This window comes from Manduca sexta, chromosome 13 (assembly GCF_014839805.1).
Source record: "Manduca sexta isolate Smith_Timp_Sample1 chromosome 13, JHU_Msex_v1.0, whole genome shotgun sequence".
NCBI lineage: Eukaryota > Metazoa > Arthropoda > Insecta > Lepidoptera > Sphingidae > Manduca > Manduca sexta.
In genome coordinates this window covers 768348-783892 of record NC_051127.1, presented here as the reverse complement: position 1 = coordinate 783892, position 15545 = coordinate 768348, and the positions used below count along the sequence as shown (strand labels likewise).

Here is a 15545-nt window from a genome sequence, read left to right as displayed (position 1 = left end):
TTAATGCGTATATCTGAGTTATTCTTAAAAAGGCAATGCTATTTTTTTACGTACGCTCTAAACTCTTTCCACTATTTTCATCATCCAATGGTTGTCTGGTAGAGATCGCTTCGAGCGATAACACCGCCATTTCTACCACCTGTGTTTAAATTATTGCCATCATATTTATATATATTTGTTTTTTATTTAATATTACATATACACACACATCAGGCATTTATCCCCGAAGAGGTATGCAGAGGCGCAACCAGGCCACCCACTTTTCACCAATTGTGTTCCCTTCTATGATGCGATAGGGAGCGAGCCTATCGCCATATCGGGCACAAATTCCCAACTCCGGGCGTAAGTAGAAAAACCCAAGTATCACTTTGCCTGACCCGTGATTCGAAACCAGGACCTCAGAGCCGTACGGCGCATGCAGTACAACTACGCCACCGAGACATTAAATATTTATAGTGTACAATAGTTTATAAAAAAAAAATGCTATTATAAATGTAGTTGAAATTAAATTTAGCGTACATGTTGCCAGACAATATTCTGATCTCAATTGTAAACGATGCACTTATAATTTATGAACTTTAGTCGAGCTGGGACGTCCTGTTTGCACAATTATAGAGGCTAGTTAATTAACATTGTTTGTTCCGACTCAAAGACATTCGGCTGACGTCGTATTTGTCCAATTAAATGTTTTGTTTATTTCTGATAAATCGCAGCGGATCGTTTGCCGATGTTTAGGTTTTGTAAAATTCTGTGAATTGGGTAATTGTTTGTTTTTGTGTTCATTAATTAGTGATGTGGCCAGGTTTTTGTATTTCGGGCGGGTTTTCGAATATAATCTGTTATACTAATATTATAAAGAGGAAATGTTTGTTAGTTTGTAGATTTGCAAGGGCTAATCTCTGGAACTACTGAACTGATTTCGAAAATTGTTTAACATGAAGCTACATTACTCCTGAGTGTTATAAGTTAAATTTAATGCCGCGAAAATATATTAATCGGGAAACTTCTCGCGATCAGTTCCGCGGGTAAAAGTTAGTGTAGTATAAATTATGTCTTTAATAAATATGTCCAGTACTAATAAAGTTTAAGTAAAAAATTTAGATTACGATATATTCAAAACGGAGACGAAATACTTTTTAGTTTTACAATTGAAAAATGTATAGTTAACTCCTAATGGATAAGTTTAACATTCAGGTGAAAGTTTAATGCAAATTTGTGACAAATACAAATTCGATCGACGCTCAACGTATTTTTTTTTTCTTTATATACCTAAAATGTTAAAATATTTTCTCCATCGCAGAAAATGATCTAGCACTGAAGCTAATAATATAATATATCACTACACTTCCCATATTTCTTGACCCTCAAACATTTAAAAGGTAATACAGTGAAAGCGGGTAACACGGCGTTCAGTTACAGCGGGGCGCGGTACACGCATCCACCATTAACTCGGATCCGGTGTCGTGTTGCGATATCTTCTTTATACGACCAGTTTATTTCAACCTCACACAATCTGACTGCCTCGGTGGCTTAGTTGTAAAGCGATGACTACGGCGCTGACGTCTTGGCTTCGACTCCTGGGTCGGACAAAAAATAATTGGGTTTTCCATCTTAAAAAAATACTCAGTTACAGCTCAGAGACAGGTACTGGATGTTGTGATACCCCCATGCCTTGGAGACCACCTAAACCCGTTGGTTCTGCGCCTGAACTCTCTCCGGTCATGTCGGATTGCCGTTGGACTATGAGAGTGAAGGAACAGAGAGTGCACCTGTGTATTGCGCACACACTTGTGCACTATAATATCTCCTGCGTACTTGGCTGATTTCTGTTGAGATTGGCGGCCATGGCCGAAATTCGGCTAGAAGGGATTCGATTCATTATTTCATCGTAAATGTAGCCCATAACTAGAGCTACTTGTAAGTTATCATTAAAATATGAATACTATCATTTTTAGTTTTTCAACTTTGATTTCCGTAGCACTGTGTTCTTCACTTTGCTAGATAAGATTTTCAGTTTGACTACCCAGCAAAAGTAGCTTCAATGTCTTATAAAATTGATAATAATAATTAAAAAGTCTATTGCACCCATTTTTTTATTTGGTAGAATTACTCTAGTAAATAACCACTTGTTTATTTATCGACGCTTTACGTTAATAAGTCCAGTATTCTAATCAACTAAATATAACGTCACACCAAATTGAACTTAAATACATGAATAATAAAATTCTTTGGAGATTGGCATTTAAAAAGCTCGTATATGCAAAACTCAGGTCAGGCCTAAGCGGAACGAACCTGCATTGGCATCAAAGCCTGCTCTTTCATGTACAGTAACATTATCTTTCTCTACTTACTTATTCATATGCACACAAATACATACTGCCTGCTTTATAATTATATGCAGTTAGTAGGTGTTCCGCTTAAAGTTGATAATAATGGACATTTCAATTATGGTACTAACAGTACTTTTAAAATTAAATTTAAATACTTATTATAATTTTTTAAAATTATTTAATTTTACAATCGTAATTCATATTTTTTGTAATACGTTTTATTATTTCACAATAACGCATACTTAAAAAATGATAATAAAATTAATACATATTTAAGTTATATTTAGAACGTTCATTTAAATTTATTTTTATTTAAAATGACGTGAAGATATGCACGATGTTGCAAATGCCATATTACAAATGTACGCGTTAATCTAGTGAAAACCATTTCCAAAATTGACTGCCGTCATACACTTGAATATAAGTCTCTCCTTGTCTCTATTGTACGGCCGTGCTAAGCGCAAAAGTGGTATATCGTGGAAACCTTATTTCGAGATAATCGATTTTTTGTAAATATAGTTTTATAGTTTTGTAGGTAGACAGAGAAACCCCCCGTGATTATGAAGGCTGCAAAGTCTTCGAAACCTCGGGAGAAAAGTAAAATATTAAAAACGCGATAAAATTCGTAAAATAGTTTAATTTAAATCTCTTTTAAGGTTTTATTTACAAGTTCGAAACATGCTACCGTTATTTAGGTAAGTTCATCGGATGGACATTTCTTCAAGCTACCTGACGACATAAAAAACAAGATTTTGTGTTTTTAAATACCGCTTTTGAGCTTAGCACGGCAGTGTACTAGTCTACGCGGTATCATTTGGCATACTTTATACCCATTATAAATATGACTTCCTCCATGCTGTACATAATTAGCACCATAAAAAATCTCATTACACCGTCAGTGCAAGTATGTTGTATTGACGTTGGAGCGACGCGCTGTAAAACGTTAACCAAACACATTAAAACGGGTGAACTTTGGACCTCGTTTCATAATGAATTTACTATACTAGGAATTGTTAGATGTGATTATAATCCTCAGTTAGTGACGATGGTTGATTGGGACGTGTACGGATTTTTGGATTTTGAAATTAATTTCGCATTAGATATATATAATAAATAATAACATCAGCTCTGTATTATATACTGTTCCACTGTTGAGCACGGGCCTCCTCAATTACTGAGAGGGATTAGGCCTTAGCCCACCACGCTGGCCTAAGGATTGATAGACTACACCCGCCTTCAAAATTCATATAGAGAACTTAACTTAACTCACCTGAGTTAAGTCATGAGGAAACCTGCATACCTATGTAGGTTTCCTCACGATGTTTTCCTTCACCGTTAAAGCAAGCGATAGTTCACAAAGAATACACACATCATTTTAGAAAAGTCAGAGGTGTGTCCTATTGGGTTTGAACCTGAAGACACTCGTCTCGACAGTCCCTTCCACACCTGACTAGGCTATCGCCGTTTTTTCAGATTTTTATATTAAGATATCATGGCCATTGAAGTCATATTTTTTCAAAACATACTTATACACAAGTCACAACATACATACGTAGAATATACATACATATGTATAATATTTAAAAACCTTGCACAAGGTAAATTTAATATGTTAAACTCAAAATAAATTAAAACTACATATCAATATCATAATAGTTTCCGAATATTCAAATCATTGATAACGTATTACAAAGTTCGTATTCAGTTGTCTCTTTATTTCAAGGTACATTGTCCATTGTGAAGTCGCAAATAGAATCGATAATGAATACGTCAAATAGTATCATCTACGAAGGCACTTAATGAGTACTTAAGTTGGCTGGTCGTTAGCTAATTTGTTTGCTTGTCCGTCTGTGCATTAACATTTATCTAATAGTAAACAAGTAACATCGTAAACATCTTTATGTATAATGGTAATTGTAAAAATGTTTGTTTGTATTTGTTATTGTCACTTTATATGCATGAAAAGACATTTGACATTTTTAAAACCAAAGGATAAATATAGGCTACACGAATGAATGAGTGACTTAATCCACTTCTAATACCTATAGTAGTCTTTTGAATCTTTCAGTAATAAAAGTACAACTGGTGTCGTATCTATGATACTTATATCATGTAGTTGCTTTTGCATCATATAAATCTAAATCTCAACCTGATCGATACTTTCATGATAACTTTTTTGGCAGTTATTGCACTTTTTCCTCAAATCTTAAGCCACCTAGAAATATAACAACGTCGCAATATAATATCATTAAAATAAATAAGACAACTTCCTCGTTTCCAGTAAGAAAAATAGAAAGACCACAAAACTAACAGCATAGAATACCACACCACAGCGCCGTGTGGCATACAAAAGTTTAATCTTCACAAATATTCCTTACCAACCGAATTTCGGCCACGGCGGCCAATCTCAACGGAAATCAGCTAAGTACGCAGGAGATATTATAGTGCACAAGTGTGTGCGCAATACATAGGTCCAATCTCTGTTTTGTTCACTCTCATAGTTCAGTGAGATGGCAATCCGACATGACCGGAGAGACATCAGGAATAGGACAAACGGCTTTACGTGCTTTAATATTTTAATCCACACAAAATCGCAGCAATAAACATGCGATTTTTTGAGGCGTACTGCGCTCTATCTATCTCATTTAAAACTAGCAATTGTTTTGTAAATTTTGAACCTGAAATAACTATGATCGACGTGAGCACGAAGTGAATGCGACGCCTTCGAAAAATTGGTAGATTAAAAAATCCGTAAGAGTAGTTTAATTTCAATGAAATACCTATTTTGATAACAAATAAATATCGTTCTACATAACAAGAGTCTGGTAAAACAAGCAACAATCCCTCACTGGTCAGCCTTCTATAAGTATTCCTTACAATATTTATTCGTTATGATAACTTGATAAGTGTTAGTATTGAAGCTATTGCGTTATAGATAGCATGCCAATTACAAAACTGCGACTAAGGATTGTGTATGATGCAAGTCATGCCAGAGGCGAAAGAAAAATACCGCCCAAAACCTTTGTCTTTTATTACCAACAAAACATATTTTCTTAATGTTTTAAAATTTGTTTAAAATTAAAAATGAATTTGTTAATATAACATTTACAATAACTATCCAAAATATACCCAACTATACATCTAGTGTTCCAGTAACATAAACAGCCCCTATGAATGGGATATAATGATACAATTCATATTATTATTTATCTTTAATTTTATTTGTTTAAAATTATTTTGCTATCACTTATCAGTAATTTTACAAGAGTTTGTTTATCAAAAATTTTATTTGATTGTTTAATGACAAAAGCTTTAGGGATAAGACAAATCAAACACAGTAGATAATTCATTTATTTACTGATATCAATACATGGAATAGCTTATTTTCATTGATACAAACACTTTTGTAAAGTACGATACTCTAATGTTATTTATCAGACCAGGAGAGCAAGATCATTATGAACAATGTTTCGGCACTACCATTTTCTCGAGTTTCTAGGATCTTAAGTTCTGCGTTAACAAAATCAATTTTTTTGAATCCATAAAATGTTTAAATTTGATTCCGTAAATTTTTACTATACCACTAGTTCAGTAAGCAGTTTCCACTTAAGAACGACGGGCAAGAAACTTTAATGTTGTTTGTCACAAAATCAATTTAAAGTATAGTACACAACAAAAAAATCTTATTTTTTTATTTTGAGCAGTTAAATTAACTTCTAGATATATATTGCACTCATAATAGCAACATCTGTATCCAGCGTAGATCATATCGAGTTCCGATGACTCGCAATAAATGATAATCAGACTAGAGAAACACTCTTGTAATTCTGGAAAAGAGCAATATTTCTTGTATGTCGATATTATATTTGGGGCCTGAACATTTAGTGTAAGCTATTCTATACCAGAAAAAAATATTCATTAAAGTTTTTTATAGGTATGCATTTAGTTAGAAATTGATTTTAATTGTATTTTTAAGCTGAATACGACAAAAAATGGAATTTTAATAAAATATTGACCACGGACAATAAAATGAAATCCTAAAACAGTACTAAGAAGTACTCGTGTATTATAATGAAAAATCTTAAACAGTATTGAATTTGAAATTGTTTCATTCGAGTGTATCGTACCTACAATACCTATTATTTTTCTTTGTTCTCGTTACCAGTCGCCGTCGGACTCTCTCCCGCCGGAAGTTATTTGGACCTCTGGGCTTAATTCACACACGATTGCAATTGCAGTTGTAATAAAATTACAATATGAGAATAATTTTATTTAGAAGAAAATTATCTTTTTGTTGTTTTACCTTTGACGTTTTAATTTGAGTTTATACGTACAATGTTGGCTATTATTGGTATTATGTAATATTATACGAACATATATTTAAGTGTATTGTTTTAATATCTTCCATATATGATTTTTAGTCACGTATTATTTTGACACTAATTTATATAATTTTATATTTTTTAATATCTCGTAATGCTCTACATTATTAATTAAAGAAATACTAAAATAATAACTAATATAAATTTTTAGTTTACATACATACAGTAATTTCTTTAGTTGTGACTATAAGAATTACTGTACGTAACGCCTGTGCTTTTGAATTTATATACTACTTACAATGACAACATTTTCCGATTAGATAAATTGGTTTCACATAAACGCGTAGAGTCGTTTAAAAGTTATGTTAGTCACAGTTTATATCTCTAATACCTACATAATATTGCATTTACGAATAAAAGATCTACGTAGGTACCGTCGTCTAATTCACATTTCTAGCACTGGTTTATTAAAGTACATATAAAATTTTAATAACGGTTATTGGAAATAATTGAGCGTAAAATAATAAAAATAACAATGATTGTAAGCTTCACATAAGCTCACATTGGTGGTAAAGCACTCATGATAATTCCATATTTTTTATCGTTTCGAGATGCGATATTATTAGCGGCGGAAAGTGTCGCGCGGCGCGAGGCTATGCGCGCGCGAGCGGGGCGCGGCGGGGCGGTGGCGGGGCGGTGGCGGTGCGCCAGGGTGGCGGCGGTGTGCGGCGGGGTGACGGGCCTGCGCGCGCATCTCGCGCCGAGGCGGGTCCGTGCGCGCTCCGCCCCGCGACACGCCAATCCGCGGCTCGGTGGAGGGGAGCTCGGGCCCCCGGCCTCTATTTACTCTTTCAATCAGTGCGAGTGTTTGCCCCTGGCCGGCGTGCACGCGCGGGTGATGCGCTAGCCATGATCTCGCAGAAGTTATCGTACGGCGACGTGCCGACGTCGGCGTCGTTGTCCTCGCTGTCGCCGGGCCTCGCGCCGCCCTATGTGAACGGTATGGGCTGCATGCCGACGCAGCCCTATCCGAACCTATACTCCAACAACATGGTGGCCGGCGGCTCGTGCATGGGCTCGCCCAGCGTGGGCTACTCGCCGCCCAGCACGATGGCATCATGTATGGGCGGCGGCGGTGCTGTGCCCTACGGCTCCTTGCCGCGCGAACAGGAGGCGGCCTCGCCTACATCGGCGCTGCAACGTGCGCGCAACGACAAGACTTACCGCCGCTCCTACACGCACGCGAAGCCACCATACTCCTATATATCGCTCATCACGATGGCCATCCAGAATAACCCGTCCCGCATGCTCACGCTGTCAGAGATCTACCAGTTCATCATGGACCTGTTCCCATTCTATCGACAGAACCAACAGCGCTGGCAGAACTCCATCCGGCACTCGCTCTCCTTCAACGATTGCTTTGTAAAAGTGCCGCGCACGCCCGACAAGCCGGGCAAAGGTTCTTTTTGGACGCTGCACCCAGATAGCGGGAACATGTTTGAAAATGGCTGCTTCCTCAGACGACAGAAGCGATTCAAAGATGAAAAGAAAGAATCGATCAGACAGGCGCAGAAAGCGCAGCACGGACACGGGCACCACGGTAGTTCACACGAGAAACGTAGCGAACATTCGCACGAAAAGAGCGCAGGCGGCGGCCCGGGTGGCGAGGACAAGGAGATGCGCGATGAGCTCTTGGCGCAGCTGCACGCGGCGCCCGAGCTGTGCTTACCGGAACACACGCCTCTGGCTCTCGAGCATTACGCGCAGCTGAAGCAAGAGCCAAGCGGGTACGCGCCAGCGCAGCATCCCTTCAGCATCACGCGGCTGCTGCCTGGCGCCGACACCAAGGCGGACCTCAAGATGTATGACGTGAACTACGGGTACGGACACTCGCCGGCGGACAACTACTACCAGTCGCCCCTGTACCACCATCACCATGCGCACGCGCAGCCGCCCTTGTGACAGTATCCGCTGGCGTAGGCGCCGCGGCGAGTGCCTGCCTGGTGCGTGCCCCACGAGGAGCCCACCGCACCCTAGCTGCGCTGTAGCCGCGCCGCCATCGCCGCGCCGACCAACAAGCCTCATCTGTAAATCTCATAACTGATATTGGACTCCGAGTGAGCGATACGTGTTCTGGTGATATTATAGAAGCGTCGCGCGATCCTCGCCCCCAGCGTGTTTGTATATTGTGTAAATATTTACGACTGTTTTCAACGAGTCCATTATTGTGTGCGTTTTATTATTAGGTAGATGTTTAGTGCACGGTGGACGCTGGTGAGTCTCGGGGCGGGCGTCGCGACGACTGTATAGGCCTAAATCTAATGCGGAACTTCTGAGAAAGTGTCCTTTGTAGTCATTAATACTGATTCTCGTTTGCACATAACACTCAAAACAAACTTAGATAACGTGTTTAAATTCAATTAAAACAAAGAAACCGTAAAAAAGTGAAATAATATAATACCGTTCGAAATTACAACTTTGCCCGCCCAAGCTGTCGGACATCGAATATGATATAATAATGGCGTAAGTGATGCGATCAATACGATACCGTTATCAGCGTTTATGTTTATCTATTGATTGTTTTGATATACAAAATATTATTTGTGTAACGCGTTGAAGTCTTTTACATCGTCTTAAGTAAACAACTGTCGTCTCTACATTTCGAAAATATCCGAATTTAAACAAACATTAAAAAAATATAACATAATTCATACTTTAAAATTACTCCGTGTAAATAAATGTCCTCTTCGTAGCGACGAATTACTATATTTTTATTCATAGTGTTATGTACAAAAGAGAACTTATGTGACATCATATCGTGGACTATCGAACTGTGCAATGTCGTTTGTGTAACAAATTGTGTATAATACAAATATATATTATATAATTAGATAGGCGAAAATGGAATTTAATTTCTGTCATCGACCATCGCATTTAGGAGTGTAGATAAGTTTTTGTACATATAGATTATAAGTTAAATACATGTGACTTCTAAATACAATGGAACCTCAAATATCCGAAACTTATACAAAATTTTAACTATCAGAACTCAGTGGTGTACTTTTTAATTAAACTATTTTAAAATAGCATCTATTATTGTGATAATAACTTTAATGTGTTGTAGCACCATTTATTGTATATACGCAAAATATCCGAATATCCGACCGAAGTGTATCTCATTTATTTCGGATAATCGAGGTCCCAATGTAACGGTGTTTGGTGTAAGATAGGTACCTATCTCGGCTTCTGCACATTCCGTACGAATATATATTTATGTGCAAGTTTTAATTTAGCATATCATCTTGAATGGCGATCGTGTGCGGTAAGTCATAGTGGTCATTTTCGTATATCATGAATTTTGAGTTATTTATTTTTTATATTTTCAAGAGGGTATTTGTGGTGGTTTAACCAAAATATGTAATTATTTAGTGTTTTAAAAGTTGAGTAACTAATAACAGTGGGGTAAAATATACATTTCTTTTTTAAATATCTCATGTATATAATCTATGATTTTATTCAAAGTAACGTGTTGAAAAAATATGACATTCTCATTTTATAAATTATGACTTTAAAGTGGGAATAAATTAACAGCAAAACAATGAATAAAACTTTACTTGTTACAAAAACAAAAACGTAATTTTTGTAAACTACATAAATATTGTAAAAAAATAAAAACCTCCAATCCTAATACAACAATAGTATTAATTAATGACAATTTCACATTATCCATCTATATCACGAATAATTATAAACATTTTATTCCAATAAACAATAGAAATTAGCCGTAAAGTGCAAATTTAAATGACAAAATATTACAAATGTTATATAACGAAGTACGAGTAACCAATATCATGGCCGATCAATTGACAGCACAAAATAAGCCTAATGATATGACACAGACAAAGGTTACCGAAATTCAAGTAACCACGTTTGCCTTGAATCACTCATATTTAGTACACACCTTGAATATTTAACCTTTAGTTAGCGTTGCACAATAGTTAACGTGTCACATCCCGAGCTGTGGATCTTCTTAACTCAGAGATCAATATTTATATCTCCAAGCAAATATATAATAAAGCTTATAACTATTAGTTTCATAAAATGGTTTTTGTATTATAATGGTAAGATCATCTTTTAAGATAGAACCTCAATAACTACATCCTACTGAGGTCACTGGAGGTAGTCCCAAACATCTTACAGATGGAATGTAGGTGGAGCGAAGTCAAGATTTTGAGAAAATTCAAATCTAACTTGCCTTTGATATCAAACCGGGTTCCAAATTCTATTGAAACAAATGCTTGTTGATAGACGATTTGTGAATTAAACACAAAGGAAAATTGTAATGGAACCACTTTTTAGGGAATTATTTATAATAATAACACTACGTCACATTTCTTCATAATCTACCTTAGTAAGATTACTAATTACTTGCATATTTTGTAAATTATCAATACGAATTATACTATAAGTTCCTTTCAAATTCCTCCTTATTTCAGAAGTCAATTATTTTTACTATTTAACTTTTTTTGAACAACCTACAGACCTGATCGTCAATTTTGAATTATTGTTTATAGAAGATAACTAGTAAATATTAGTATTTTATAAACTCCTATATTAGATTCAATTGTCCTATCGAAGCATTATGTTTAATATTGGGATTCTGGAAACATAAAAAGCTATAATATTTAATAAATTTTCTATGTTTAGCAATTAATTGACATCATATAATTTCATCACTATCGTGCTAATTTCATTTGTTTGTTTTTTTATTGATGACATTAGAATATTTCAATTAGTTATTAATAAAACCAGAGTCTTTGATCTATATTTATATGTGTTTAGAGCATTGACAAACATATTTTACATCATTTGGGACTCACAACCATGTATTAAAATTAGTTATATTATTACAAAAATTTTTTACGTAAAATCCTTAACCGAGTGGTAAAATCAATTAAAATATGTTTAGCAATAATCAGGACACTCATATTTTTATTTATGTCAATAAAATCTAATTACTTTGATTCCTATTGTAAAATTATAATAAAAGTTTTGGTTAACCACGTTATACTATTTATGATATTAGATATGTATCTGTACATACTGCCATGTGTATATCACTATATATGTTTGTTTCCACACGATCGCCATTCCCTAAATGTTAGCTCTAACAGCGTTAGTCATGCTAAATTCACTCTTGTGGCTATAAATAAATATTTATTGTATAACTCAAATCTAGATAGGATACTTATATCATCTGTTAGTTTCAGAGTTAATAAAATTAAGTATTTACAAAAAATATTTAAGTTTTTTTTATTTCACGCGTATACCTTCGAGGTTAGATATTATCAAATGAAATCTTTCCGGTATTATCCTTATATGATAAGTAATATTTCTATAAGCCTGAACAAAGTGGTGTGATAATTTTTATCTTATTCACACTCGATGTTATATTGCTTTCTTTTCTAAACATCTATAGATTTGAATACCCATTTATTTAAATTTCCTATTTTCTTACTAGTTTTTGCCGCTTGGTCCGCGTGAAATACTTTTTCGGAATAAACATCTCGTTATATATTTTTTGGGATAAAAAGTAGCCTATGCCCTTCCCAAGGTCTCAAACTATCTCTGTACCAAATTTTATTGGAATACGTTTGGTAGTTTTTGAGTTTATAGCGCTCAGACAGACGCGACGGGGACTTTGTTTTATATGTAAGGATATCTACGGAAATTACTTTATTGCAAATATGCATTAGATAATGTCTATAACTTTAATCATCACCTGAGGTGTTAATTTTTTCGCAGACACATAATAAGTATTTATTATGGTTCTTTTCTATACTCTTTTATTTAATAAAAAATGATTCTTTTAGTTCAAAACCTCATCCGATTGTTTTCAATGAAACAAAACGAACGTAGTAGTTCTTTTTAAATGCACACGCTTCCCTAACAATAGCAATTCATAATCTTTTATTATCCCTTACGCAATTTTTCCCTATACCTGCCGGCGCTTGTTTAAAACAAAAACAAAAATCTTATCAATACTTGGTGCGCAACTTTTACTGCCATACAATTTCACTTTTGTCGGCTTGCGCAAGAGTGGGCCGGACCGCCGCCGCGCTAACCTTACTAGACAAAGCCCACAATAAAACCATAAACACACAAAAGGGTTAACACGTGGATAGGAGTGTTAATTTGTTTAAGAAATCGGCAAATGTAAAAATAATATGGATTTGTGAATGAAATAAGTTTCTGAATTTTATTGCTCTTACTATGTCGTTTGACATTAATTTCTTTGTAAGACTCAATTAGACGCGTGAGTAAATCAACAGTTTATGGATCATTTTAAGTATCAAAATGTTACATTCTTACCATATTGACATGGAAAGTAATGTAAAAATAATTACTTGAAAAACTGCTGCAGCGAAATATCGTACCGAATTTGCAATGTCTTGCAGTTGCGGATAGTTCATATGATCCGATTTCTGCCAGCTTCCCTTTATTTAGAACTTATGTAGAATCTAATTATCATTAGAACGATTTGCAGACCGCATTTATATATATTCGTATCTACATGTCGGGTTACTTTTGGAAAATTTCACCTACATAACATCTAAATTAGTTGTATTTAGGATACCTTAAAATATGAGATGTGTAGCACGACATAACAAATTATAAATTATTAAATTAGGCATCCTCTTGTACAGGATTATATTTTTGTATACTCGCACGACAAAGTGACCCCAATGCTCCTGAGGAGTAGGTCGAATGGAATATTGACTGACGAGAGATGATAACCACTCGATAGTCGACACAATTATGCCGACCTGTTGGTACTGGATATACAGAGGCTGATCCTGGAACGCGACACACTTATGTGGGTTACTATGGTGGGTTTTAACACCTTGTGTGCGGTAGTCACTATCCGTGCGGATTTAATATATTCAAATAGCAAAATTAATTTATTTAACTAAATTGTGTAAATTTAAAATTAAGCAGAGGCTATTGTTTTGAGATATCCGTTTCTCAGCGGAACATACCGCAATATAATCATATTTGAGCGTATAATTAGTAAATCCATTGATGCTTCGGTGTATCTCTTTAGCGCCCGTGTTGGGTTCGAATCCGAGACTTCGCGGGTGGTTTACAGCTGCAATAAAACTAAACACTACCCGTGACCCACTGTCGTTTTCTATACGTCAAGAATGACGTACACAGCTCCATTGTTTTACGGCAAAGGAAAATATTAGGCAAAAATATGGTTACACTACCATCAGATTTATAAATTCACAAGAAATAATTTTCGTTAGTAAATGAATTGAGCAGATATTGCTTGGTACATGCTCTAAGACAAATAGTTTAGTTCTGTGTGTATATAGTATGCTCTAATCTGCGATAAATCCACCAATAGTAAGTGCTCATCCGGGCACTCATTGACAAAGTGGTAGTAATGTACAAAAAAAAAGATTGACAGGAGGCAATGAGTACCTAATTCAAACAAAAAACCTATAGACGATTACAGACTTAAATTCTAGCTGTCTAAGGGCTGATATTGCACATAAAATATACCTATACGTACGATAACGTACAAAAATAACGAATTTAAGTTTTCAATTTGTCTCCCTTTCAGTTAGGTTATAATTTATTTGATGAATAACTTTTATCTGAGTATTGAAAAATTATCCATTAATATAATAAGCTTATACGTCAAAAAGATACATAAGTTCTCACGATAAATATCGGCCAATGGAAACGCACCGCGACTGAGTGTGGGCGATCATTTTTATTTATTCATTTATTGATTCCGCGTGTCATTGTATTCAGCTTGTTACGCGCACGCTACCGGGCTTCGGTCCGAAACATCATCCAACTAACGACCATACAGCTCTTTACAACTCATCACTTCAATCAACAAACTTATCTTAGCATCCATATTTAACAACCACACTATAAAATGCCCTTTACCACCCTGGTTACAAGGATTATACGTTACGTACAAACGGCAAATAAAATACAGACGTTGTGTAAGTTTATAGTGAATCACTTGAGTTCCATATTTTTTGTACGCGCTCAGTGTTTTCGTTTTATTGTAACATTTTTATTTGAATACGTAAGATATTATGTCAGCGAGGTCTCGTGTCTTTTGTGATCACAACACAAATAAAATATTTTCTTTGTACACAGTAACGGTTGCAGCGTTGTTGATGCATATTTGGTTTTAAAGTATCAAATATATTTTTTCTGTCAGATTAAATTTTTGTTGTTAATAAATTCTAAATGTTTAACGTTAATAACTAATACTAACTACTAACTAATACTATCATTCTCAATGTTATATAAGCAATTATGTTTTCCTAGTTCTTATTCTCAAACAAAACCTTTCTGATGGAATCATTCCCATCTTAATTGTTCTTTATTCAAATTATTAATTTCAATATGATTCGATTTTCAAAAAATCTTCAAACGCTTAAGAAAATTGAAAGTGAACTTTATGTTTTCTAAATACAGTCGGTATTATTAAATTAGTCAAAAATAGCTAGACATGCCGTCGGTAGTTATTGGCTAGTTTTTGCGTCATCTCACTTATTATCACGAGGCCAGGCCGATGACGTCTTCTATTAATTCTGTCTTTGATAAAAAGCTCTTTTATCGTTGTTAAACGTCTCGGCGCGATGCGAAATTACTCAATACTTTATTTAGAAGTACAACCGCCGACATAATGCGTTGCGTGCTCCATTTCTGATAGATACAAACTTGGGTCCATTTAATCACGAATATTTAAGGAAAACTGCTTTTCTCGTGGCACTGTTAAATAACTACACTCTCATTACTTATGAGTTATAGTTACAGTACAATCTCCAAACGTGTAAAATTAGTGGTTAGGTTTCTTGTC

At 35.3% G+C, this 15545-nt stretch overlaps 1 protein-coding gene across 1 annotated transcript; it reads left to right on the top strand.

The window, feature by feature from the left end:
* Positions 1 to 7444: 7444 nt before the first annotated feature.
* On the top strand, positions 7445 to 11953 carry LOC115453781 (silk gland factor 1). Its single transcript, XM_030182505.2, has one exon. The coding sequence runs from the start codon at positions 7562 to 7564 to the stop codon at positions 8612 to 8614; it is 1053 nt and encodes a 350-aa protein (XP_030038365.1). The 5' UTR covers positions 7445 to 7561; the 3' UTR covers positions 8615 to 11953.
* The last annotated feature ends 3592 nt before the right edge of the window (positions 11954 to 15545 follow it).

Excerpts from the sequence above, each read along its gene's own strand:
- LOC115453781 (XM_030182505.2), top strand. The coding sequence starts at position 7,562 with ATGATCTCGCAGAAGTTATCGTACGGCGACGTGCCGACGTCGGCGTCG.